We start from the raw sequence: 26294 nt of genomic DNA, 5'->3' as shown, positions 1-26294 counted from the left end.
TAACTAGAGCCTCCAGTTATCATCCCATTTAATGAACAGAACCAGTTCACTCAAATGTCAGAAATACATCCCATCACTTACCTCTGGTAGTTTCATTTCTCCAGGATCATTAACGTCTGACTTCCATCTCGATCACATTCAGACGAATGATACTGAATTTATGGAGATCAAAGAATTGAAAAAATAAAATGTATAAAAGTCTCTGTTTCCCCGATTATCCACAGGCTGAAATGATGATGGAAATCTTTAAGAACTTTCAGCAGAATAAGTGAAATGCTGTTTCCACATATGGAAAAGAGACATGGAGTTTCCTTTCCCGTTACTCACACGTTTTTATTCACATTTCCTGATTCGACCTTATGTCAGTAACATATAAACATGCCTGACTGTGATCGTCCTCTCTCTGCTGTTAGCTTCATCACTGGCATTATTAATGTAGTGAATCCTGGATTATTGCCATAAAACTTCACCCTGATCAGAGGTTTGATGAGCCGGTGTGTCTGAGGGTGATTAGATTTACAATCAATCTCTGCATTAACAAACACTTTGGTTTTTGACCTGTTATCAAAATTAATAAAAGGATTTTTCAACAAACTGTTTTGATGTTCACAAGCACCAGGGGATGATTTCCACTTTAAAATCAAACACTAGTCTTCAAAGAGAAGATTTTATAAAGCTCGCTTGGCATGAGGAGCTTTTCTGTTACCTTCAAATTCTACACTTCAAGAACTTTTTTCACAGCAGATATTTTGACTTGTCAAAGAAGGCAAAGTTAATTTGTTCCTGACAATGAACCTGCATGTCACCAAATGAAATCCAGGCATCATGTCTGTTATTTACATGTGCTTTTCCTGCTTGCACTGGTTAAAATGCTCTATGTTTAAGAGGCTTATTTGAAAGACGCTAGAGAAGTTTGCTGAAGGATTGCAGCATTTTGAGACCAAAGAAAGGTCTTGTTCTGTTTTCAGCTGAGAAATTTTTGTACTTGTGGATGTAAAAAGTTAAAATAAAAACAAACAAACGAGTCTAAGTCTACAGACTGTGAACTTTCCTGAAACCAACGACTACTTGATAGAAGTCGTCAGCATCTACTCCTCCTGCTGATTTTACCACAGAGTTCTAAAGTGTTAAAACTTTTCAGTGCAGCGCTGTAGGACACTTTCACCATCATGTTTTAAGCTTTAAAGACTTCAAGACTTGACTGAACATCAAACACAAAGAATCTCCCTTTCCATAAAAACACAGTCTTTATTAAAACTGCATGCAGATTCCATGATTCCTCTCGGCTCATTCAGAGCCAGAAGGAGAGTTGACATCACATTAGAGACCAGCAGTCAGTCAGAGGCGATTCCTTGAGGTTCTTTCAGTCGACGGTAGCAGCGAGCACAGTGTCCAGGGCGCTCTGAGCCTCTTTGATCTGCTGCTGCAGTCTCTGCTTCATGGCCTCGTTCTGGGCCTTCTTCAGCATGTCCTGCATGTCCCTGATGGCTGCCCGGTAGCCCGGCGCGTTGTGAAACACTCGGATCGCCTTGTCGCCGCTGCACACCAGGAAACGTCCGTTAATGTCAAATCTGAGGTCGGTGATCTCCTCGCTGTGGACGCCGTGAAGCTCCTCCTCCAGCTTCCCGCTGCCGGCGTCGTACATCGCCACGTTAACGCCGTCGCTGATGGCGACCACGCGGCCGTCCGGAGATAAAGCCGCCCGGCTGCCTTCAGACGAGGCGCAGGGAACCGTCTTCAGCAGGTAGGGGTCCTGCTGCTTCTTGTACTCCACATCAGTGTTCCACAGCTTCCATGTTCCATCTTTGGAGACCGTCACCATTCTGATGAAGACAAGGAAACGTTATTCTGCGTATTTAAAACATGAGAAACGGAGGACAGAAATGTGATCGACATGTCTGTACCATCCACAGCTCTTTAAAATGTAAAAAAACAAGTCTAGCAGCGACTCTACTGTTACTTTCTGGAGTCTCATCTTCACTGTGAAGTAAAACAATAACATGTCTAGGAGACTGACAGTTTCTGCTCAATATCTTTTTTTATTTAAACTACATCTTTTTTTTTTACAGATATATATGCAGCTTAACAATGGATAAACAAAAACAAATATACAATTCAGCAACACAACTAATTCAGGGCATCATCTAAACCCACATAAAGAGGAGAATCTAAAACTATGTTTAAAGATAAATTAAAGAGCAGCAAGGGGTCATCAAACGTGTAAAAATACATAATCCAGACACAAATATCATTACATCTCCCCCAGCCTGTCAAATATGTAAAACCAAATGAAGTTAAATGAAAGTAAGCAACAACATAAATTCAGAAAGGTGAGCCGTCTCCCTGTTTCCAGACTTTCTGTTGAGCTAACTATCTGCTGGCTGTCTTCATGTTTATCTTACAGATGTGAGCAGCACCAAACTACTAATGAGCAGGAAACTTACATTTATTTATGAAGCACATTTAAAACAGCAGAAGTTGAACCAAAGTGTTGTAGAACTACAAACAGCAACTCATAAGGTTTGAAAACAATGATTAAAAGACAAAATGGAATAAATAATTAGTGATACAACACAATAAAAGATGAAAGAAGCAAATATGTCCCCAAATACCAGCCCACTTCTCTAAACTGTGAACAGTGAGTCGTCTCTTTGTCTCTGTACTGTAATGAGGAGAGTTTAATTACCTGTGAGAGTCGTTAGAGAAGGCGAATGCGTGAACTCCTGCAGAGTGACCCTTCAGGTCGAAGGCTCTCACCACTTCTCTGAACTCTCCTCCTTTCCCAAAGCAAACCTCCCAGACCTTCACATCAGGAGTGAAACCACAGGACGCTACAAACCTGAAAACAGAGATGGACATCACGATTAACAGCTTCATCTGAGTCACAGACAACCGAAATATTAAGTTCTTCTTTTATAACCGCATTTTACCAAGTGATGAAACGTTCAGAGGATCTAGTCAGCAACACATTTTATGAAAAAAAAACAACATTTGAAAATGTTTTTGAGACGTTATCGAGGCCTCAGCAGTGGATTTGTAGCAGGATCACAATCATGTGATCATCAGCAGGCAGCTGATGTCGTGTTCACTTGTTGTCATGGTTACAGTGACGCTGTGCTGCTATCTGGCAATAATACAGAAAACTTTAACAAATCCGTGGATCCAGACTATAAGCTGCATCACTGATAAAATCTAATCACTTGGTCCTTGTATCATTTCTGAGCTTCCCTGGAAATTTCATCCAAATCCATTGTTTCTGAGTAATGCTGCTAACAGACAGACAACTATAACTAGGTAATAAGTTATTGAATTAAGTTTTCTACACAACATAAATCTTTCAGAGCTCTCCATCTGATCTTTCAGATAACCTAGAGGGTGGGACGGACCTTCCACACGGGGAGATGGCAGCATAAGAATTGGTCATCTGGTTGGTGTTGATGGAGGCCAGGATGTCTCCTTTCAGGTCCCAGATGTGGATGCTGGTGTCGGTGGAGGCACTCATGATGAACTTACCTGAAAGGAAGAGACAGAATGAGTCACAAAAACTGGTGACAAACTAGAGGATCTGTGAAAAACAAACAAATACCTGCTGCATCTTTGTGCACTCCTGGCTTAAACATACCATAATAACACAAACTGCAGGTTAATATGTGCTTTAAAGATATCTGTGTTCTGACCCGTCTCTGCAATGCCGATGTTCAGGATGGGAGCTTTGTGTTTCTGTGGAAAATCCTCAGCGGCAGCTTTGAAGCTTAAAGTTCCGTCATCTTTCTTGATCATTTTGAAGATTCGAATGGTGTCTCCGTTGGCCAACCAGGTGATGAACGCCCTGCAGTGAAAAGGAGAGAGACGGTCAGATTATCACGTACCTGTAGCCATAAATCAACAAAAACAGCAGCAGGTTGTTGCTGGCGTGGTTGTGCAAAATAACACAAAATAGCATAAACAGACCCAAAAGGTTGCAAAAATGACACTTAAATGAGACAAAAATGACACACAGCATTGCAAAAAGAACAGAAAACTGCTGAAAATGACATAGAAGGACACAAAAAAGACACAAAAAGTTGCAAAAATGAAACAAAATTATACCATAAAGACATAAAACTGACATGAATGATTCTAAAATGACCCAAAAACTACGTAAAATGTTGCAAAAGTGACAAAAATGATGAAAATGACACAAAAAGTTGCAAAAACTCAGCACAATTATACGAGAATGACATAAAAAGACATAACACTGACACAAACGATGCTAAAATGACACAAAAACAACACAAAATGCAGCAAAAATGACAGAAAAATGTTGATATTGACACAAAATAATGCTAAAATGACACAAAAATAACACAAAAATGCCCAAAAGGTTGCAAAAATGACACTTAAATGATAAAAACGACACACAGCTTTGCAAAAAGAACAGAAAACTGTTGAAAATGACATTAACGGACACAAAACGTTGCAAAAATGACACAAAATTATACTAGAAGGACAGAAAAACATAAAACTGACAAACGATGCTAAAATGACACAAAAAGACCCAAAAGGTTGCAAAAATGACACTAAAATGACACAAGAACTGATGAGGCAGTGCAGATTTGTATTCTTCATCACTTCATTCCTTCTTTTCTTCATGTCTTAATGCTGTCTGAGCTGTGGGACCTGGTTAAAGGGTTTAGTTGGACTAACAGCAGGTCAGTTATGCTTGCAGTTACGTTTAGTTAAGGTTAGTTTAGGGGCAGACTGTGGATGTTTTGTGTCAGTGAGTAAAGCAGTAAAGCGTAGGTGAGAAACCTGGAGTCTGGGCTGAAGCGGACCAGCGTGGCGTGATCCAGCTCCACGTTGGCCCTCAGACATTTGTGCTCCCGGTCCAGGAAATCTTTGGTGCTCCAGATCCTGACGGTTCGATCGTCAGCGCAGGACGCCAGGTACTTCCCGTTGCTGCTGAAATCGATGCACGTCACGTTTCCACTGTGGCCCTGGAAAGCACACAGATACACACATGCTCACAAAAAGGCTCTGGAGAAGGATCAAAAAGTTAGACAGCACTTTAAAACTTTACAAAACGACTCGGCTGCAGGTTTATTGGGTCTGCTGAGCTAAAACTAATGCATTCTAATATGACAGTAGAGACTAGAACAGAAACAGATCCCTTTTAGACATCTGTGGTGTTTGTTTTCCTGAACAACGAGCCTTTAATGTGTGTTTTATTGTGTGTTCCAGTTCACCTTCAGGGAGGACGCCAGCAGCGGGTGGCTGAAACTGTGCTGTGAAGGTTTATCTTTGCGGCTGCGCTGCTTCTCCTGCTTCTGTTTCTTGGATGCAGGACCTTTTACTGCACTGCTCTCAGCTGGAAGACAAACACGAGTACAGAGGAACCTTTTCATGACTGCTAAAGGAAGTAAAAATCTCTGTAGTCATTGTCACACAGGACACATGGTCCTGGAAAGGGCAGCCAATGAAACCTCCTACTGCAGTAAGAAAACAACCGGGGAAAGGTCCGTTTAAGGAGTGGCTGGTGAGTTATAGCTGAGGAAAGATTATTTTAGCTCTCAACATAATAAACACCACAAGACAGATTACAATTCCATTTTAGTGGCGGAACAGATGATATGAAAAGATGAGAATAAACATGTTTGATGTATGATACAAAGTGTGTATTTAGTTTTCAGACATTCACTGAAGTATAATAAATGATTGAAAATATGCTCACATTTTTACCCAAATCAAGAGATTATCATCCAGACATTTCACATTCTTGTCTTAATAATGAATCGAAGCGCTGAAACCCTCAATCAAAACTTAAAAAACGCACATTTTTGTCCTTTAAAATGCAAAACTTCAGGTGCATTTAACATCCTGCAGAATAAATTTGAAGCAGGTCTACTGGGTTTACATCTTTACTGACTGCACATAGGAAGATCTGCCTATTACTGAGCTGAAATGATCCTTTGATTTATTAATGAGTCGATTAACACCGCTGAGTGAATAATAACGTAGGAATGTTTCAGGAGTATTTTCTTTTTAAAGTATTTTTAGGGCATTAAATTGCTGTAAAATCATTCTGAAATGCAAAAAAAGGATTGTTTAGTTTTACTAAATCTTTATTTGTGTAAATAATTATTTGACACAATAATTTTTCTCTTTAACCCTCGTGTCGTCCTGCGGGTCAAAACTAACCTGTCTGAAAGTTTGAAAATGTGGAAAAAATATATATTTTCACAGTGAAACTTCTGATGTCCACATTTTCAACTTTTTAGGGAAATCTTTGAACATTTTTGGTGGAGAAAAAAAAGAAATGTTAAAAATGTTTAAGAACATTCACAAAAAAAAAAATCAACCAAAATCCAGCGAATTTCACTGGATTTTGGTTGATTTTTTTGTGAATGTTCTTAAGAAAACATTAGAAGTTTTACTGATATATATGGAATCACTTTAGATATTTTTAGGATTTTTTTGGAAGATTTTTACTCATGTTTTGCAAATATTTACAAGAATTTTCTTGCCAAATTTGGGGGATTTTTTTTTTTTTTTTTTAAATAAAACTTTTAAGGGAAAGTTTTAAGGAATTATTGGAATTTTCTTCCTGAAGGTTTTGAAAATTTTCAGAAATTTGGGGAAGTTTTTTGCTGAATTTTTGTATTTTTTTCAGACAAGGAAACAATATTTTTTTGGTGCCCGTAAATGAGGACAACATTAATAAATCCAAAATTAAACACTCAAGTGAGTTCCTGTCAGTGTTTGGGAAGAATCAGTAATAATCAGATCTATTGTTTTTGAAACAGCCTCATGCATTCAAGTCTAGACTAAACCTGAGAAACTTTCATATTTCAGGATTAAATAGTTCTATATCTATATATTTTTTATTTCTGAATGATATCTAAGGGCTACAAAGAACAATTAGCAAACAACTGATCTGAGAAATTTTGATCCTGTATATCAGAAACAATCCACTAGATTGTCATCGATGATATCATTATATCATTTTATATCACCCATGAAGTCACACAAAATTAAACCAGTTATTTAGAATATGTAATCCTTTTCACACCTATTTATCTGAGCAGAATAATTGGATTATTACAGTCACAAAGCTGCAGACCTGTACTTTTGTACCACAGGGAGTAAATTAACCTCTACACTGGTAACGCCCACCTTTTAAACCAGTTATCCATGACAACTATACACCTGATTTAGTCTTAATAGATCTGTTTTCCTCATTTGCTTGTTCAATTACTGGCTGTAAATTGATCCATGTGTTTCTGGATATTTGTTGTCTTCAAGCTCAGAAACATCTCACTCAGCTGTTTTTTTATGGAAGATGCTAGAAGAGCCTTGCTTTTACTATTAAGTCATAGTCAGATCTTTGCCAGCTGATATCAAAAGTCATAAATAATGCAATCTGATATCAAAGGTCAGCAGCAAACCTCCTGCTTTATATAAAGTTACTATGAATGATGGTGAGTTTCCCCATTTCATATGTATTAAAACTTAGCCTAGTTTCTACCATTGTGTTCTCAGACTCCTAATGAGCTAATTAAACGTTCTCCAGTTTATGGTTTGGACCTTTGTGATCAATAAAAGCACTAAAACCTGCGGTGAGTCAGCAGAGCTCCTATTGGTCCGTTAATAAAACATGAGCCCATTGGCCGGCGACAGGTGACAGCCACTAAAAAGTTGCTTTAGTGTTCATTCGTGGCTTCGTGAGTCCGTGTTTGAGTGAAATATCACCCACACGGGGCTCTCCTGTCCACCCTGAGTGAATAAAGGGGTGAATAAATGAATGAATGAATGCAGCTTTAGTGACAGCGTTGGTGACTCGACGGTCTCTTCGGCTGCTAGCTCGTTAGCTTCTTCGGCTCTTACCGGCAAACTCCGCCGCCTGTTCCGTTTCCTCCCGTATTTCTTCCTTCCGTCTCCCCACCGCTAACGCCACCAGAACTACCAGTGCTCCCAGTAACAAAGTCAAGGCGATCAGAGCGGCTACCTCCATGTCGAAAGCTTTCTGCCACGTATTTTAGCGCCGCTAACGTCTACCGGGCTACCCTTCACTACTGGGGCACTGCGCATGCGTACAATTGCTCACGTTCGGCTAATGCTGCATTTGGATGCTCACGTTTGAGCCGTAAATACGAGCACTAAATGCCTCCGACTTTGTCAGTCATATGCTGATGATAAATAAAAATAATTACCAACATGTCAACAAACTGTTTACAAAACACACATGCACTAACACTTCAATTTAAACAAAAGAAAACTCAGCTCAACACAAATTTAGTCCATATGGAATATCAGCGTTAACCGGGTAATCTCGTATTCTGTCAATATTCCATGAATGCAGCACGAGTTGAATTAAGAGCCTTTACTTCCACCTGCTGGACTGGAGCGCGTTTCTGTTAAAAACATGATTAAAACTGTACTTTTTAAACTGTGATATATATGTAATCACTTTAGATATTGAATATTGATATAGAGTGTGAACTGTTGTTTGGGACAATTTAAAAAAACTAATATGGCATTTTTTCCATAACTTATGTTGAACCAGTTTTCTTATTTTGCACAGACGATGTTTACATTTGGAAAGCCTTGTTGCATCCGAGAATGCATCCAGTGGGGCATCACAATAAAATGAGGCATGATGTTTTAATTTCACAACAGTAGGTATGTGATGTTTCCTAAAATTAGTTAAATAGCCCACAGATATCGGTATCAGTTGATATCGGAGTCGGAAATTGAGAGTTGGACAATATCAGACATCCCCACTGGTAATAGTGAATAGTTAATATTAATGAATAGTAAATAGAGTTGGCTCACTTCGGTGGTCTCACGACAGAAAAGCAGAAAGACAACTTGCAGATTTCACTGTGTTCTTGTTGGAACATCCACAGCCAAAACTCAGTTTTTATTAATTAAAAGTTGACCATCAAAAACTGCATCAGATACTGCTCACTTTTCACAAGAAAGAGGTGATTATTACTAAGAACAGAATTTATTTTCAGAAAATAGCTGACATCAACTGATCGTGTTTGCTTGACCAAAAAAACAAACTGCAATTATGGTGCAAATAAGAGACATAAAAACAAAAATCTCTGCATCGCCATAAAAACAAAAATCTCTGCATCGCCATGACAACTTCTGTAATTACCAAGCAGATACGGGTCCCAGTTCAAAAGACTGTATTTTTAGTACATCTGGTATGAATGTGGAGTCATCTATTGTAACAGTGATCTAGTTTAGAGGTGGGGATAATGTGTTTCTGTGCAGATACTTTAAAACAAAACAAAAAACACACTATTCATTCGGGTACATCTGCATTAACAGTAGCTGAAGGTGAAATTGAGTTGATTCTGTCAGATCTGTTTGTTTTTTTTCAGTGAACTAACAAGGATTCAGTGCCTGGGAGTAAAGAGAGGTAGTCTGGTACAAACACACACATCTCAGGGTTTAAAGATAAGAGATCACAGATTCTTTTCACAGGCATGAAGTCGATGAGTTGGCTTTGGTTTGTCAGCACAAGTCGAGAGTAGTCATCCTAATGGCATACTGACCAGTATTGGCAATCACTATGAAAAAAACAACAGAAAGGCCATCCACAGGAGGACTCTGGGAATGCTTGTAATGACAAAGATTATGAAAGGAGAACACGCAGGTCTGCACAAACCACATTAAGACATTTGCTGAGTCGCCCTTTAAGTGCAGAAACACGTCATTCATTTCCAGGGTCAGAGAGCCAATTTAAAAAAATAATTTAACTGCAAACATCTCATAACTTTACATTTACACTGCAGTGTTGTGTACCTTGTCTGAATCAACTGTGCGTTTTTCACCCTATTCAGAGAATGTACTCAAATACTCGATAACGTACAAACCAGTGAGCGCTTCACGTAAAAAAATAAATGTGAGCCGAGGCTCCATGTCCTTTTGCCCGACTCGGCTTTCTCCTTAAGACAAACCAATGGGAGTGTCCGCGTACTGGAAAAGGAAAAAGAACTTTGGATATGCTTTTGTTCAGAATCAAACTATTCAATTGTCTTTTCTCTTCAAGTATAGTACATCGCTATAGATCCTCCATCCTCGCTGCTACGTTCCCTCGCCGGGCCGCGGGTCGTCCAGCAGCGTGAACTCAGCCAGTCGGTGTGCTCTTTCTAACTCCTCTGCAGGCGCCACCTGCTGGAGGAGGGGAAGGAAACAGAGGCAGCGGCCTGATTGGGGGGATGTTGGGCTTAGAACAGAGCGATGTTAGCCAGATTAGCCTTAGCAGCAACAGCTCAAGTCCTCCAAAAGCGACGCTGGGACTCGTGCAGCCGGTTACTTCTTCCTGTTGTGCTGCCTCCGAGCCTGCAGCCTCTGACGAGCTCCAGAGGGCTTCGATCCGGCCCCGATGGAGAAGGAGGGAGTAGCTGGAGACCCTGAGAACAACACAAGAACAAGTGTTAGCAACAGCTTTGTACATTTAACAGTGATTTGGGTTAAAGACAATTCATCAGCAGCAACAAGAGGCTCATAAACAGCAGTTCATGTCCCTGGATGATGGAGCTCTTCACTGCTCTCCCTCTGGTTTCTGAGCAGACGTTACGACTGTGGTTGGATTTTCTTTTCTTTGTGTGTTCATAGACTCATATCGAAGTGTGGCATTGCAACACTGTGATTGGATAACCAGTTGATTGGCTCCAGACTGATGACAGCAGACAATAAAGGGCTGGAAATGGCACTGAAGCGACGTGGGGAAACGCTGCCCATCTGCTTTACCTAATAGGAGATTATAGGAGTGGACAACCAACTGTTTTCTCCAGTTTTGTAGTTAAAAAGCCAAGTGGTTGCATTTTAAATAGCTACTTTTGTTTTGGTTATTTTCTTCATTTTATTTCACAGATAGTTTGTTTACTGGTTGTATTGTCTTGTGTCCAACCTGAAATTAAGACTCAACTTCTCATGCTATTACATTGTAATTAGTGTAAAAAAAATGTCATAACTCATTAAAAATAATCAATTATTAGTGGTGGGACGCGATCCAAAAAATTAATTTAATTAATTTGAGGCTTTGTAATTAATTAATCACAATAACTACATTGTTGTCAAATTGCAATATGTAACACAACAAGCAAAGTTTTTCAATTCAAATAAATTTTGGCTGAGACTGAATGCATGAATATTCATATACGTAAAATCAGACAACAAAAATGTTTGTTTCATTTCTATTTATCTGCATTTTTCATCTGTCTACTACATTCACAGATTACTGCAAACTCAATGTGCAATTATAGCGATTTTATTCAACATTTCAATGCTTTTTGTAAACTCAAGCACTTTCAATGTCTTGAAAAGTGATCTATTATGGGATGGCTACAGCGTTTGCTGGTACCACGACTGTCGTAGCTAAGTATGGTGCATCGCCCCAGAGCTCATTTGCATAAAGTAGTTTCATTTATTTATTAATTTTCATTTTTCTAAACTCAGCAGCTTATTTCTTGCTTCAAATGCTTTCAAAAATACTTTCTGCTGAACAGTTTTCAAAATAAAAAGGGAAAGTTTGCAACCGAGCCGCTGGGTTGGTCCGACAATTCTGCATTGATTCACTCTTTATTGCAGCTGACAAACAGACTTTAAGTTCATTAGCGCCACCTACTGGGCTGGAGTGTTCATCAGTGTTACTGGTGTAGCAGAAATAAGGGAACTGAGAAAGGTGTGATTAAATGCATTATTTTTTTTTAACGTGTTATTTTTCTGTAATTAGTCAATAGAAATTTCATTTTCATTTATTCATTTATTTTTAAAATGGGACAATTCGTATTAATGTACATTTTCATGTAAATACGAGAGATTGTAGCCATACGGCTAATTTCCGTCTCAAGTCCCATTGGCAGATCAAAATTAGAGAACATCATAAGACCAAACGAACGCGTTAAAGTCCCAGCCCTAATAATTATAGATTTCAGCTAAAAAGTGCAGCTATATATCACACAGCCCTTGCTGGGATGTGTAATTGCTACTCAGTCTGTAGTACTTCTAATATTTTAGGTGTCTCAGGGCTTTTTTTCTGGCTCAGAATGGGTGTTTGGGCAGTGACTTCACAGGACAGTAAAGGCAGCATGGTTACTTTATTCTGTGTGACAGAAATATATGTGGTTTCTAGGTCTGAATAGCAATTTCTGGGTTCCGGTATTCGGACCCAAATAATGATGAATATCTGAATATTTGGGGAGACGGAGGGACGGGCTGAATGTTTAGATTGTCTGACATCGTCCAGCGGGGGGAATTCAAACATTTGGATCTCAAAATTAATATTCGGATACCACCGCCACGACTGAATATTTGGATATTCGGCACCAGCCCTACTAGTTTTCTGTTATTTCTAACCATTTGATGAGCAAAAATGTCTAATATGCTTCAGTGAATGAAACCCCAATATTATATTCTCAGCATTTATCATTTTGGTGCTGACTAAAATCATTTTGGGGTGCAGCAAAAATTCCTCTCTGCAGAAAACACCTCATATCTCTTCCTACAGACTGGAACTCAATTTTCCACATGATTCCTTTGAAATGGGTTCTGTATACGAATTGCAAACGTAGCATGTGCAAGAAAAATTTCAGTTACATATTCCTCTCAAATCATAAAGCCCTAGTTTATGGACAGATACTATAAAGTGGATTATTTTTGGCATGTTGAAAGTTTTGGGCTGCACAGGAAGTCTTTGCGTCTCTACTTGGCGCTCACACTGAATGCTAAACTAGTAAACAGAGTCTTCAGCCAGCCTTAACACCAGAGTCAAACAGCGGTAGCATCAAGCTCCTCTGCATCTCACAGCAGCTTTAGTTTCAGGACAGGTCTGTACAACTTTCTAGACTGTCATGGTTTCTGTGCACAATTAGCAACGATGCTTCAGTCGCTTTATCACTGCAGTTCAACGACCAAGAAAGAAGGAAAGATGTAAACAATGAGGGTCAAAATCCGCAGCAGCTTCAGCCAAAAACACTCCTTCAGAGCTAAGCTGTTAATCCTCACGCCTGCTGTAGGCCACTTTAACAGCACCAGAGCTGTGAATACATTAGTGTCCACTTCACAGCAGGAAATAATTTCAGATACACAATTTCCACCATTGTTGCCAAATGTTTGCAATAAAGGCGGGTGTGACGGCCTTAGAGGGGAACAATGGATGGAATTCAAACTGGAAACGCAGTTTGAAAAAATGTAAATGACAAAAGGCTGTAATTTAGGATGTACATGTGGTTAATAAATAATGAGACTAGCGCTGTAATTCACTTTAAGTTGAGCAGATTCAGGGTTGTTTATGTTGCATATTGATCGATGTATAGAATGTGGTTTAACTCACATGACTAGTCTGATTATTTAAGTCACACCTAATGCAGAGTTTCAACTGTTGGCTCAATGATTTTACTAATCCATGGTGTCCTCACTTCTGATACAGTCTTGTGTGGTAATGCTCCATCATATATTCCAAACCTGTTACAGTAAATACTTAACAGAGGCTCGACATTGCAAAAAAAATTGCAATATTTGTCAGAAAAAAAAACAGTTGGATATTTTTCCCCAAATCAGTCAGCCTCATTTTACATCTTCTAATTAGTTGTTGTCTGCTTTAGAGCTGCTGATCCAAACCAAACCAGGTGAAAAGATATTCACAAGGTCTGAAGTATTTAGTCAGCAACAAATAGAGAAAGTAAAGAAAACCCCATTGAGAAGTTCTGCAGAGTTTCATGTAACTACTGCTGTTACTGTTGGCAGAATCTGAACTTGAATACTTGTGGCATGAGGACCACCAGCTCTAATAAAAGCAGCATTAATGACGTACCAAATGGAACAGCGTTGAAGCCTTGGACTGGAGTTCCAGGACTTCCAAAAGGAATTGGACCTGCAGCAGCACTCTGGCCAAAGGATGGAGTTGACGTCCCTGCACAGAAAGCAACACAGCTAAATACTACTGAAACAGAAATAAATGGAAAACAGTTCCTGAAGCAATGGCAAAATATCCGTCCAATCAATATCAGTGTACAGTAGAGTATGCCACTGAATCAGGACACAGAAAACATGGGATTCCTGTTTTTGTTTTTAATTTTTGAATGAGGAAATGTTAATCAAAGGTTACAGTTATCATGACATTCACATTACTTCTTTCTCAAACACTCAAAAGCTGTCTTCAAAATATTGCAGTTCACTTTTAAAAGAAAGCTGCTTCCTGAAACACCGTTATCTGCTTCTTTTGTTCACTAAGCTCCTGTTTCATATCAACAAAAAGTTCTCAAGGGCCTCCTGTGCCATCTTTTCTATTAAATATTAACCAAGACATAAACAAACTAGCTATTTTCTTTCTTACCAAAAGCTGGTTTGTCAGTAGCAGCAGCCCCAAAGTTGAAGCTTCCCATCTGTGGTGCAGGACTACTGGAAACCGGTGCTCCAAACTGGGGACAAGACATACCAGCACCGAAGTTAAACCCACCGGTTGCCGGCTGAGCGGGGCCGGAGGGGGCCGGCTGAGGAGCAGCGCTGCCGAACGTGAAGGTGGCCGAGGCAGAGCTCTGAGTCTGGGTCGCCGCACCGAAGCTCGGTACAGCCGACGGTGCGGCTGAGGGAGCCGCGGTGCCGCCGAAAGCAAAACCAGTAGAGCTGGCTCCGAACGCTGGTTTAGCTGGGGTCCCAAAGGTGCTCGCTGTGGTGGCAGCAGTTGCCCCAAAAGTGAACGGGGCTGGGGCGGGGTTGGAGGCAGGTGTGGCCGAGGCCCCGCCGCCTCCAAAGGTGAAAGGTTTTGGCGGCGCTGCTGAGGAACCGAAGGTTGACGGAGCAGCTGGGGCCTCAAACGCTGACTTTCCAAAGGCGAAGGTGGACTGGGTGGTGGTGGCAGCAGTGGTGGAGGAGGTGCTGGCCATGGCGAAGCCTCCAAACGAAGCAGTGGTTGTGTTCTGGTTGGGTGCAGTCTGGCCAAAAGAAAACACCTTCTGGCTGGCAGCTGGAGGATCCGACTGAGTGGCGCCAAATGTGAAGGTGCCTTTACTGGAGGCGGTGGTGGCAGCAGACGGGGCTGGAGCTGCTGCTGGAGCTGCTGCTGGAGCTGCTGCTGGAGCTGCTGCTGGAGCTGCTGCTGGAGCTGCTGCTGGAGCTGCTGCTGGAGCTGCTGCTGGAGCTGCTGTAGTGGTAGCAGCAGCTCCAAACTGAAATGTGCTTCCTGTATTGACCTGCACTGAGGCCGTGGAGCTGGTGCTGGTTGCTGTTGATGGTGCGGACCAGTTTCCAAACAGGGATTTGACAGCAGGTGGGGCTGCAGGCTGGGTGCTGGTGATGGAGCCTGTGGACGCTGTGGGGGTGTTGGTCATGGTCATACCAGGAAAAACAGAAGGAGCGACCGTGGTGCTGCTGGCCAACCCTCCAAATATTGAAGATGTACTGCTTGATGAAACCGTCAAGGCCGGGTTGGTGGTGGTGAGGGAAGCAGGCTGCGTGAAGCCAGCAGAAGAAGTGGCCTCTCCAAAGATGGGCTTGAAACTCTGTACAGGAGGTTTGCTTTCTGAAGCCGTTGTGGCTGTGGGGGTAGAGGTGACGGCAAAGATGGGCTTGAAACCTGACGCCAGCAGAGGGTTGGTGGTGCTGACGGACGCAGAGCTGCTGGCCGGAGCGGCAGTAGCAGTGACGGGGTTGGAGGCTGCTGAAGAAGAGAGGGTGCTGCTCTGGCTGGTCAACCCAAACAGGCCGGGTCCTGCTACAGGTGGGCTGCTGCCGGGAGCCTTGGACACCTGAGCCAACACCTGAGTAAAGGCTGAGGGCTGCTCCACACCAGCAGAGGAGGACTGAGGCTGGTAGGGAGGAGGAGGCTGGAGAACATCCGCTGGAGTTGATGTCTTCAGGTTTAAGCTGCTGGGTTGGACAGGTGTGGTCGATGCAGACACTACAGAAGAAACGAGATATACGGGAAGTTCTGGAGTATCAAACTAAAACTCAACAAATACAACAAAGTAACGAGTTCAGTTCACTTTTCTTACCTGTAGCTGTGCTGTCAGTGGGTGTGGAGCTAGCAGGAGTAACGGTCTTCATCTTCAGAGCCTCCAGCAGCGGGCTGGAGGCCGCTGGTGCTGTGCTGACGCTGCTGCCTGGACTGGGGTCCAGGTTGATGACTGGGATGGCAGCGCTGGAAGCTGTGGGCAGAGGAGCTGCCAGGAGGCTGCTCAGGGTGGTGGTGGTGGTGGAGCTGGTCGAGGAGGCTGGCTGGGAGGAAGTGGTGACCGGAGGAGACGCAGACTTTTTTGGCTCTGGAGCTAAATGAAAAACAAATCAAGAAAAGGGTTACGGACAAGCTGGGGCTTTGATTTTATCTCCATATGAATGATTTAAGTGTGAATGAGTTCAATAGTTTATCCTTGTGGCTGCTTCTACTCACCAGGCGTCTCCAGGACCTTCTGGATTTTACTGATGGCAGCCTTTTTCTCTTCATCCAGGTCTTTCACAGTGATTGTGTATCCCAGCTCAGGAGGTGGAGGCTGCAAACCAACAAACACAAACAGTAAAAATGAGAAATCTGTGTGTGAACGAAGGTTTCTAATGAAGTCTGAGAATGCAGCGCTCCTCACCAGAGAGATGTGATCATCTCGGTGACTGGACACCAGCTGGATCTTCCGTTTCCTCTTCCCACCACTACCAGCAGAGTCTGTTGAGGTAGGGACTGGGACGTTGGGAACCGGAGTCAGTTTGGCTGCAGTATCATCATAGAACAGACAATAAACGTAAAGATAAGGCTCTGCTGCTTTTTAAAGTGAGGGTGCTGGTATATCTCCACCAATACCAACTTTGAAAATTCATAAAAATAACTCCCTGGTCATGGAGGTTAAGGTCCTGACATGAGTTTTACCGTCTCAAGTTCACATCTGGCTTGTAACTTGACGGGTATGTTTGATTTAAAAAGAAATTGCAATGATTTTATATTTGTGAAAAGGTGACTACTGGTATCAGATCAGTATTCAAAACTGGCAGATACAGTGGTCCCTCATCTATCGTGGAGGTTACGTTCCAGACCCCAATGATAGACGAAAACCCTCAAAGTAGCGACCGTATTTATTTTATGATTTATATATATTTTAAGGCTTTATAAACCCTCCCCACACACGGCAGAACAACACTACGCAGCGATCAGACGTCTGTGTGAAACGGACAGTAGATGCTGAATGCTGCTATATAAGGGAGACAGGAGACTGATGCTACAGTCTCTGAGCCAATCAGAGCCCTGCGCTGTACACAACGCATTTTATTTCGATTAAATATTCTCTTAATATGTTTTAATTATTATATTTTATATATTTTTTATATTGTTTTAATTTTTTAGGCTAGAAAATGCTTATTTTACCGCAAAAATTATGAAAATAATGTAGCGATGGCAGAGCCGGTCGCTATGACTGAACTGTTGTGCTGCAATGCACCATGGGAGTTCAGGGTGTTGGGGGTTTAAATATCATCACTGTGGTTAATGTTAGTATTCCGATGTTAGTAATATTTGTGTTTCATTGTGTTTTTGTGGTTTAGTCAGCCTAGTTAGTTTGGTTCATTGTTATGTTGTCAGGACGGTGAGTGTGAACTGTGTTTGATCACTTCCTGCCACATTTTCTATGGTGACGTTTGCTGTGTGTGTCAAAATAAAAGCATCTGTCAATAGCAGAGTGCATAAAAGGCAGATATCCTTCATCCAGTAACATTTTTAACACATCTCACCACAATAATAAATATATAAAAATGCCTGTGTACTGAAAAAACCCGCAAAAAATCTGTGATACCCTTAAGTTTTGGTGCTATGTTGAGACTGCAGAAGACAAAGTGTGCATCTTATGTTCAGTCTAATTATGCAGTCAATCAGTGGGTTTAGAGGAGAGGAAGCCCCATGGTAGAAAATTAGAAACAAAAATAGGTCCTTGATCTAGAAGGGAAATGACTTTCCATCTGTGGAAATGAAGTCCAATCAATGTGGCCTCTAATGGCCACCAGGCAAAGCAGCTTTATGCATCTTTAATTATCAGCTAAAATGTTCTGATAATGTTGTTTAGACTTTATATAATGTGTTGCACAGAGCTGCTTTTCTATTCCTGAGTAACTTCTGTCAATAACGCACGAGATAAATGAGACTTACAAGTAACAGGAGGCTTGTCGGAGGCCGTCTGCTCCGACCTCACTGAGGATGCTGAGCTGGGAGACTGTCCATCATCCTCTCTGGTAACGAAATCACGAATTACAAAATGTAATATTACATTAAACGTAGATGATAAAAAAGAAACGGGCAGAGACACACCTGGGTCTTTTGGAGGCTCCTTCTGGAGTCTGAGAGCGAGATGATCCGGGGCTGGACAGAGGGGAGCTGGGAGCCGACGGTTTCTTCCACTGGGAAGATAAATATGGATTTAAAGCTTCACAACTTCTCTTTACCACCACAGGATCATCTACACTGTAATACAGCAGGGTAGTGTGAAGGCTGGGTTATGCTTTCCGTACGAAGGTGAGACACTTGGAAATCCGGTGGGGAGAACGTGTGTGACTTCATACTCTGTGCAGTGTATCGTAAACACACGTCTACCTGGTCTACTCTAGTGCTAAAGTGGAGCAGAAGAAGTTTGCCATCGTATACACCACTTACAACGTGGCATTTTACCGAAGAGTTGCATTTCAGCAGTTAGTTTTAATTTCACGCCATGAATTGTTCATAACCAGGTTTACCACGGTGATTTCTGTGTGATAAATGTCTGGATTTCTGAACTGCCGCTGCTAGGAGCTCCTGTTCTTCAGCCAGTTTTCCACGTCTCTGTATGCGTTGTTAGAAAATCTGGAGGAAATCTTGCGCTTGAGGAGGGCCGTGTGAGAGGGCATGGCTGCTAAATGACGTAATTCATCCGCACCGAGCCGCACGGACCTCGCAGACGTGTCAAGCATAAAACAAGCTTTCTATTTGTTATTTTACCAGGTAAGATCAGTTGAGAATAATTTCTCATTTACAGTGATGACCTGGCAAGAGGCCCCAGCAGGAAGAAAGATCACAAATAAACAATACATATACAAAAAATGACCCACGTGTTTAAACAGAGATTAAAAACATCCTAAATTTATGCTAGCAATTCAAGGAAAACAGTCAGCATGTGCAGTGGTCAGCTCAGGTTTGCTGCAGCTTCTGCTTAAAGATGTAAAGTGACGGAAGCGATGACAGTTTGAGAGATTTTTGGAGGGAATGCCAGTGGATCACTGCAGCAAAGCAAAAGGAATTCCAGCCAAAGACAGTGCAAACCTTTGGGATAGAGAGAGTTATGAAATCACTGGAGCTCAGGTGGTCGTTGTTATGGGAGGGGTGGAGGAAGTTGGAGAGGTACTGAGGTGTCTTCCCTGATAGGGTCTGGTAGATGAGTAAAAGCCAGCGCTGGAGTCGCCAGGTGTAAAAGGAGGGCCAACCCACCAGTTTGTAAAGGTCACAGTGGTGGGTGGAGAAAGGAGCAGCGGTAGCAAGACGGATGGCTATAGATATATCGGCGTAGTCGAACACGCTTTACCTGGCTGAGGCCGAGTGTAGAGCTGTAGGAGCTCTGGATGGCGTTCCTCCTGGTACCCGGGGTTCCTCTGGGGGCGTGGACTCCACTGGCGGAGCTGATGGAGGAGGTACGAGACCTCTTCATGATGGACTCCTCCGTCACTGACGTCATCCCTCGTTTCAGGCTTCCTGGCCTGGAGAAAAAAATAGGAAAGTGTTTCCACCTACACTCACTCACACCTTTAAAGACAAGATCCAACAGTTTTATGCTGCTCCAGAGAAGTTGGACTCACTTAGGAACCAGCTGTGACGGCGTTCCGTTGGGCAACAGAGGCTCAAACGCAGAATGTGCACTTCCACCGCTGTCGTTACGCCTTGAGGAATAAAAACGGATTAAAAACATGCATCAGTCGACTGAATATTGCAATCAAGTCGTGAAAGTAGGGTTGAACGATTAGGGGGAAATAGCTAATTGATATTTTTTCTGATAGACTTTAGAGATTGATTTGTCCTGCTTCTGTTGAAGATTTAATTTACTCAAGTCTAAGAGGTTGAACATAGAATAACAAGAATTTGCTTTTAGCCACAATAACCAAACAGACATCTTTTCTTTTTAATAAAATTTAAGCAACTAGTGGATAATATAGAGTATAAAAAAGCCAAAATATATCTTCGACTTGCTATTTTGTGGTGCCATCAGATAAAACTAATCAAACTACATATTGAACCAAGTATTTCATGTTATGCCTTTCAGACTCTGATACCTTCTTTTGCTTTTCTGCTCTGCTATGAAGCTCCTGTCCTCGTCCTCCACTTCTCTCTTGCGGCTTTCCTTCAACACCCTGAGGACGTTTTCTCTGGAGCAGGGGTCTGCAGGGGCCCTGGACAGTCCCGCCCAACTCAGATGATCCAAACTGAAAACACAAACAGGAGACAGACGGTGCAGCTCCAGTCGGTGTTAAAGGAAAAACAGCAAAACCACAACAACAAATCAGGGTTTTAATAAACACTGAACAACAAACAGTCCCAATTTTGTCCAATCACTGCAACTTTTCTGCAATTTTGTCCAGCCTCCCGTGAGTTCCACCAATCACAGCAGTCCTAAACGTAACGCACGTATGTGACCAAATTCACTTCTTTGTTTTTGGTTTGAAGATGCAGACATGTCCCATTCTAATGTCTCTCATTTACCAACAAAAAAAACTGCTGAAGACCCTGAAAAACAATTCCCTGATGTTCTACACCAAAGCAGAGCTAAACTGTTTTACACCTCATGCAATACTGTGGTGGAATACAAGCGGAAATCATCGACTGACAAACACTTTTCTACCGCAAAACATATCAGGAGAACGTCTGAAAGGAGCGGAAACAGACCAGACAGATCATTGTGATGGAAGCTGTTGATCCAGACCTGTTGTAGAATGAAGGTAAGTTAGATTCATTAATGGACGTGACAACCTGTGAGCGTGTGTGTGTGTGTGTGTGTGAACACGTGTGTGCCAGGATGTGAAATTAACTTTTGAAGCCACTGACATATGTTCAAATATGATTCATTCAATAGTAAGTGACCATTTAGTGCCTTAAATCTACCAACCACTTCCTGTTAAACCAGTATCTGGCTGCTGCTAATTTAAATTTTCAATGTAAATGGGTTGGAGCATGTTAAAGAATTTGTTTAGGAATAAATATTGTCCATTAAAATGTTGAAACATGTTCTAAAAGCTGAAAGAAATGCAACTTTTTAGCAACTGTCACTGTCTCCTGCAATTTCATTGCAACAAATACGCTTAAACGTCGCAGCTTTTTTAGAAAAGCTGCTGTGAATTCAGACATTTTAGGCTGCATCAATCTCCAAAAAAGCCCATGAAACCCTGGAGGGACTGAACATATTAGTCGACACGTGTGCGGTTAAAAAAAACTGCCAAGCCACATGACAACTTTTAATCACAGAGAACAAACTCCTGGACTTTTTCCTGAGCTAGTGCTCTCATTCTGGGAAATTAAAAACTTACATAAGTGATTGAATTTTGTGAAAAAGTGCTGATTGTTTGTTTATATGACAATTTTTTCTATTTTTTAGTTCTTATTTCTAATACTTATAAATGTCAGACATAGCAAACCCGTGTCAGTCGTTGAACAATTAATTGAAATATTACTGAAATTATAACAACCAAATTCATTATTCCAACTGCATCACAAAAATATCTATATGAATAAAGCATTGTGGCGTTACAGAGAACAAATCATTCTCTGACCATGACAGAAACACGCCTTTTGGATACAAACTGGAATAAATATTGTCAATTAAAACATTTAAAGATGTTCTAAAAGCTGAAAAAAATGCAACTTTTTACCAACTGTCACTGTCTCCCGCAATTTCATCGCAACAAATACGGTTAAAACATTGCATTTTTTTTGTTTTTTTGAAAAGATGCCGCGAATTCAGACATTTTAGGACACAAATATCTGGAAAATGCCCACGAAATCCTGGAGGGACTGAACATATTAGTCGACACTTGGCTAAAAAAAACAGCTGAGTTAATGGTGTCAGCTAATATTAATATCCTAAAGAGAGACCATATTAGAGGACGACTGTATGTCTCTACTGCATTAATCCAAAGATCTGCCTCAAGGGGACTTTTACTGATCATTTAATTTGTAAAACAGTTCACAGTAACATGATGCAGGGTGTGTGTGGAGACCTGGGGCTGCTGTGGTCGGGTCTGGCGATCTTCACGGTGACGGGGCTGAGGGCTGCCGGTGAGTTACGAGGACTGAGGACGCTTTTCTTTCTGAAGCCGTCCCATCTGACGGGAGGCAGGACTCCCACCGGCGACACACCCGGCTGCTGCAGGGGGTAGTGACGCTGGGGGGTGATGGTGAACCTGCCCGCCGTGCCCAGCGGCTCCCTGAGGAGGAAAAAGATGCAATAATGTTATGAGAAGAATACAGCAGATCTACATCACACAGAGCCTCATCTAGGACCCTTAAATATTCCTCGGTGTTCATCACAAAGTCTCAGAGGAAATCTGGATTTCTGAAGATATTTTTGGTCCCAGATAAAATGTTTACCAGCCAACTAAATGTAATATTTCCACACAGTGCAGCGTTTGAAGTTGTGACGTTAAACCGACATAGTTTATGAATATACTACACTCAAACGCTGAACATTTCATCATCACACACATCTTAGACATCATCACAAGTTCTTCTGAAGCTTAAATCTGCTGCAGGAGAGCATTTTTAAATTTATATTTTCCCCCCAAGTTGTGAAAAATATCAACCAGTGCCTCAAATGTCTTGTTTTGTCCAAAAATATTCACTTAATTGTAAAAAAGGAATAAATAAACAACTGACTAGCCACTGTATCTGAGCACATTACAGCTTTTAATCAAAGAAAACAAGCTGCTGGACTTTTGAGCTGATATTTTCTCATTCTGGGTGAATCTTGTGAAAAAGTGTTGATTAGTTTAGTTTAGTTTTTTGTTCTTATTTGTAATATTTCTAAATGTATTGCATACCTGTGTCAGTCATGGAACAGTTAATTGAAATATTACTGAAATTATAATATGATCAAGTGCATTATTCAAATTGCAAGGGAGGTTATCTTTGACAAGGGTAAATTGTGGCATTACAGAGATGCCCTCGTCCATAAATCATTCTCCAGCAATCACAGAAACATGATTGTTGGGTATAAACCACAATAAAAATCATTTTTATTTTTGTTTCAGTGAAAAAGAAATGCAGAAATTACTAAAGTGTTTATCTCTGCTAGCTGGCTGCTGAGGCACACATGCTGGGAAAGTAAAAATACACATCACTGACTGAAGGTAGAGAAAATGTGTTGATTTTTTTTGCTTATATTATTAAATTCCCTAGTTTCATACTCTAAAAGGAAAGATAAAGATAATAAAACATAAACTGGAGCAGCAATGATTACTCAATTAGCTGTCATTAATTTTAATTATTGAATCACAACTTATGAATCGTTTTAAAGGTAAAATAATTAAAAATATTTTCACTCCAGCTACTGGAAATGGAATATTATCTGTTGTCTTTACTCAACTATAGCAGTAAACTGAATATATTTGAGTTGTGGACAAAACAAGACATTTAAGGACCTCATCTTGGGTCTTTGATTGATAGTTTTGAAAATTTTCTGACATTTTATAAACCAAATAACCATGGTTTTATGGTTCTTTTCTGGGTAAAAGCCGACAACGTTGTGCTTCAGGAACACATTAGAGTAAAATATAGTTAATACACCAAAACCAAAGCTAGTTAGATGAATTTAAGTTGTATTTTTTTTTTTTTTTTTAATCATATATAAGTTTCCAATCATTACAACAGCACGCAAGTTGACAGTAAAGGTGTCTCTACCTATCAGTTATAAACTCAGAGAATGTCTATTCACCTTACACAGTTTACTACACCTGTTGTTGTACTACCTGTCTGAATCACTTTAAATCATGTTTAAATACTGTTTATTGACTTTTGGGTTCACATTTACTATTTCTATAGATGTTAAAATTAGAGGTTTATAGCACTGTTTTAAAGTTTATAATATTGCAGAGCATGTCTTTTAGAGTATATACTAACCTTTAAAGTTAATCTTGCCTTTTTTTTCTTGTATGTAAGCTGCTGAATACTTTAATTTAGCATCATTAGTAAATACAGGATAATGTCAGGTAGATATATAGTCCTTCTTCTACTTTATATTATGAGTTATCTTACTACTGTTGTGAATTTATTGTATGTAAAAGTTAGAGTGGTTTCTCTCGTGTGTGTGTGAAGATAAAGACTTCAAAGGGCTCGAGTTAATAATTAAAACCCGCCAAGAAGTGACCGTTTATCTGCTGGAGCTCCAGTTTAGTGACTGAATGGACTTACCCAGCGAAAGAGAGCCTCCTGTTGGGGGTGTAGACGGCATGGTTGGGTCTGGAAAGCTTCTCCCGCAGCTGCTCTCGGGGGTTCCTAACGGCTCTCGGCCTCCCGGTCGGGCTCTCGGTCTTCCCGATGTAGCTCCCCATGAGGAAATCCCGGGGGCTGAAGAGAAACGAGTCACTCCCCAAACCTTCCCTGCGGTAAATCCCGGTTTCACCGAGCCTTTGTCTAAAGTGTCCCTCCGTCTCCCGGAGCTCGGCTCTGCTGCCGCTCCTCGTCCTCCCACGGGCGCCCACCGACACGCCGGTCTCCCCCCAACCCCACAGCCAGCGTCGGAGCCCGCCGACGACGCTCAGTCCACCCCGAGGATTGGGGCCTAGCCTGGCGGGAAGCGCTTCTCCGCTGTGATAGTAACAAGCAAAACAACAAACGGCAAGAATTAAAGTCGCGTAGAGGAAAGTAGGACTACAGTAAAAAGCGAGAGTAACCAGGCCCACAGCGGACAGCAGCGCTAAGTGTTTCTCTCTCGGTGACATGGCGGCAGCGCGCCGCCGGAGGACTCATATCCCATCATGCTGCTCTGCTCACTTTATTTCTTCTTCGGTGGATTCCAGGGCGGTCACATTCCTGTTTATGAGCAGCAGCGACACCTACAGAGCTGCTGGGGGACGACAGGAACAGTATAATAAAGAGAAACTAACCAAATCCATTAATCAAATTTAATTAATCCTCGTGTTGTCTGTCTTAAAACTGACCCGTTTTAAAGTTTGAAAATGTGGGAAAAAATATATTTTCACAGCAAAACTTCAGATGTCCACATGTTCAACATTTTTGAATATTTTTTGATGGAAAAAAAGAAATGATGAAAATGTTTCTTAAGAACATTCACAAAAAATGTTTTATGTGAATGTTCTTGAAGAAAATATTAGGAGTTTTGCTCATATATATAGAATCAGTTTAGATATTTTTAGGATTTTTTTGGAAGATTTTTACTCATTTTTTGAAAATATTTACAAGAATTTTCTTGCCCAAATTGGGGGCTTTTAAAAAAAAAAATAAATAAAACTTTTAAGGAAAACTTTTAAGGAATTGTTGGAATTTTCTTCCTGAAGGTTTTGCTAATTTTCAGAAATTTGGGAATTTTTTTTTTTTTTTTTTTGCTGAACTTTTGGATTTTTTTCAGACAAAGAAACAATTTTTTTGGTGCCCATAAATGAGGACAATAGGAGGGTTAATGAATATTCAGGAATATTCAGAAGTAGATTTAAACAGGGCATTCTTTACAGCACCTTTGTTTATGCATTTTTTTTAGATATTGGTGCCACACTGGAGGATTGTTATTTTCATATCCTCTGTATTTGCTCATGTTGGAAAATCTGTGTATTATATAATATTGTAGGGGCAAAACTGTGATATTTAATTTATTCAGGTAAAATAATACAATAAACAATACTGTAGAGGATTACGCATAATATTTCAATTAGTTGGGTCAGTTTATATTTGAATAATTATACTGTAGTCTTAACACTAAGAATTAATATATTCTCTAACATTGTAGGGTCTTAACCTTAATCTTTAAGTCATGAAATTCACATAAAAATAATACTGTAGAGTCTAAACTTTAATATGTTAATCAGTGAGGTAAATTTATATTTTAATATTTTTTCTTAATACTTAAATTATTCAATTAAATTTGTTTGAAGATAACTGTAGAATCCTTATTTTAGGATTTAAATTAATCAGGTAAAGGTATATGAAAATAATAGCATTAGCTTTAATATTTATATTAGCCAGGTGAATTTGAGTATTATATAATATTGTAGGGTCTTACCCTTAATATTTGAACTTTATTGTTAAATTTGAAATCTTCTTTCATTACTGACAAGCACTTTGATGGTATAAATAACAGTGA

General features: G+C 40.7%; 2 protein-coding genes across 3 annotated transcripts; both read right to left on the bottom strand.

Annotated features, from left to right (window-relative positions):
• Positions 1–1228: 1228 nt before the first annotated feature.
• On the bottom strand, positions 1229–8061 carry tbl2 (transducin beta like 2). The gene is made up of 7 exons (XM_023292873.3): positions 7864–8061; positions 5226–5347; positions 4792–4976; positions 3678–3829; positions 3387–3513; positions 2687–2839; positions 1229–1823 (listed from the first exon to the last, which is right to left on the bottom strand). The coding sequence occupies exons 1-7, from the start codon at positions 7988–7990 to the stop codon at positions 1364–1366; spliced, it is 1326 nt and encodes a 441-aa protein (XP_023148641.1). The 5' UTR covers positions 7991–8061; the 3' UTR covers positions 1229–1363.
• A 786-nt stretch (positions 8062–8847) lies between these two features.
• Positions 8848–24963, bottom strand: pom121 (POM121 transmembrane nucleoporin). Of its 2 annotated transcripts, none has more exons than XM_023292870.3 (13): positions 24389–24963; positions 22201–22407; positions 20263–20412; positions 19792–19872; positions 19521–19692; positions 18278–18366; positions 18119–18198; positions 16575–16696; positions 16385–16484; positions 15990–16262; positions 14333–15895; positions 13811–13909; positions 8848–10406 (listed from the first exon to the last, which is right to left on the bottom strand). In XM_023292870.3, the coding sequence occupies exons 1-13, from the start codon at positions 24916–24918 to the stop codon at positions 10306–10308; spliced, it is 3567 nt and encodes a 1188-aa protein (XP_023148638.2). In that variant the 5' UTR covers positions 24919–24963; the 3' UTR covers positions 8848–10305. The 2 variants fall into 2 exon arrangements, with proteins under 2 accessions (XP_023148638.2, XP_023148639.2); XM_023292871.3 differs by having other exon boundaries at positions 16575–16666.
• Between the last annotated feature and the right edge of the window lie 1331 nt (positions 24964–26294).

The sequence above is a fragment of the Amphiprion ocellaris genome, chromosome 14 (assembly GCF_022539595.1).
Source record: "Amphiprion ocellaris isolate individual 3 ecotype Okinawa chromosome 14, ASM2253959v1, whole genome shotgun sequence".
Taxonomy (NCBI): Eukaryota; Metazoa; Chordata; class Actinopteri; family Pomacentridae; genus Amphiprion; species Amphiprion ocellaris.
The sequence above is the reverse complement of the archived record's forward strand: the minus strand, read 5'-3'. Positions and strand labels throughout refer to the sequence as shown.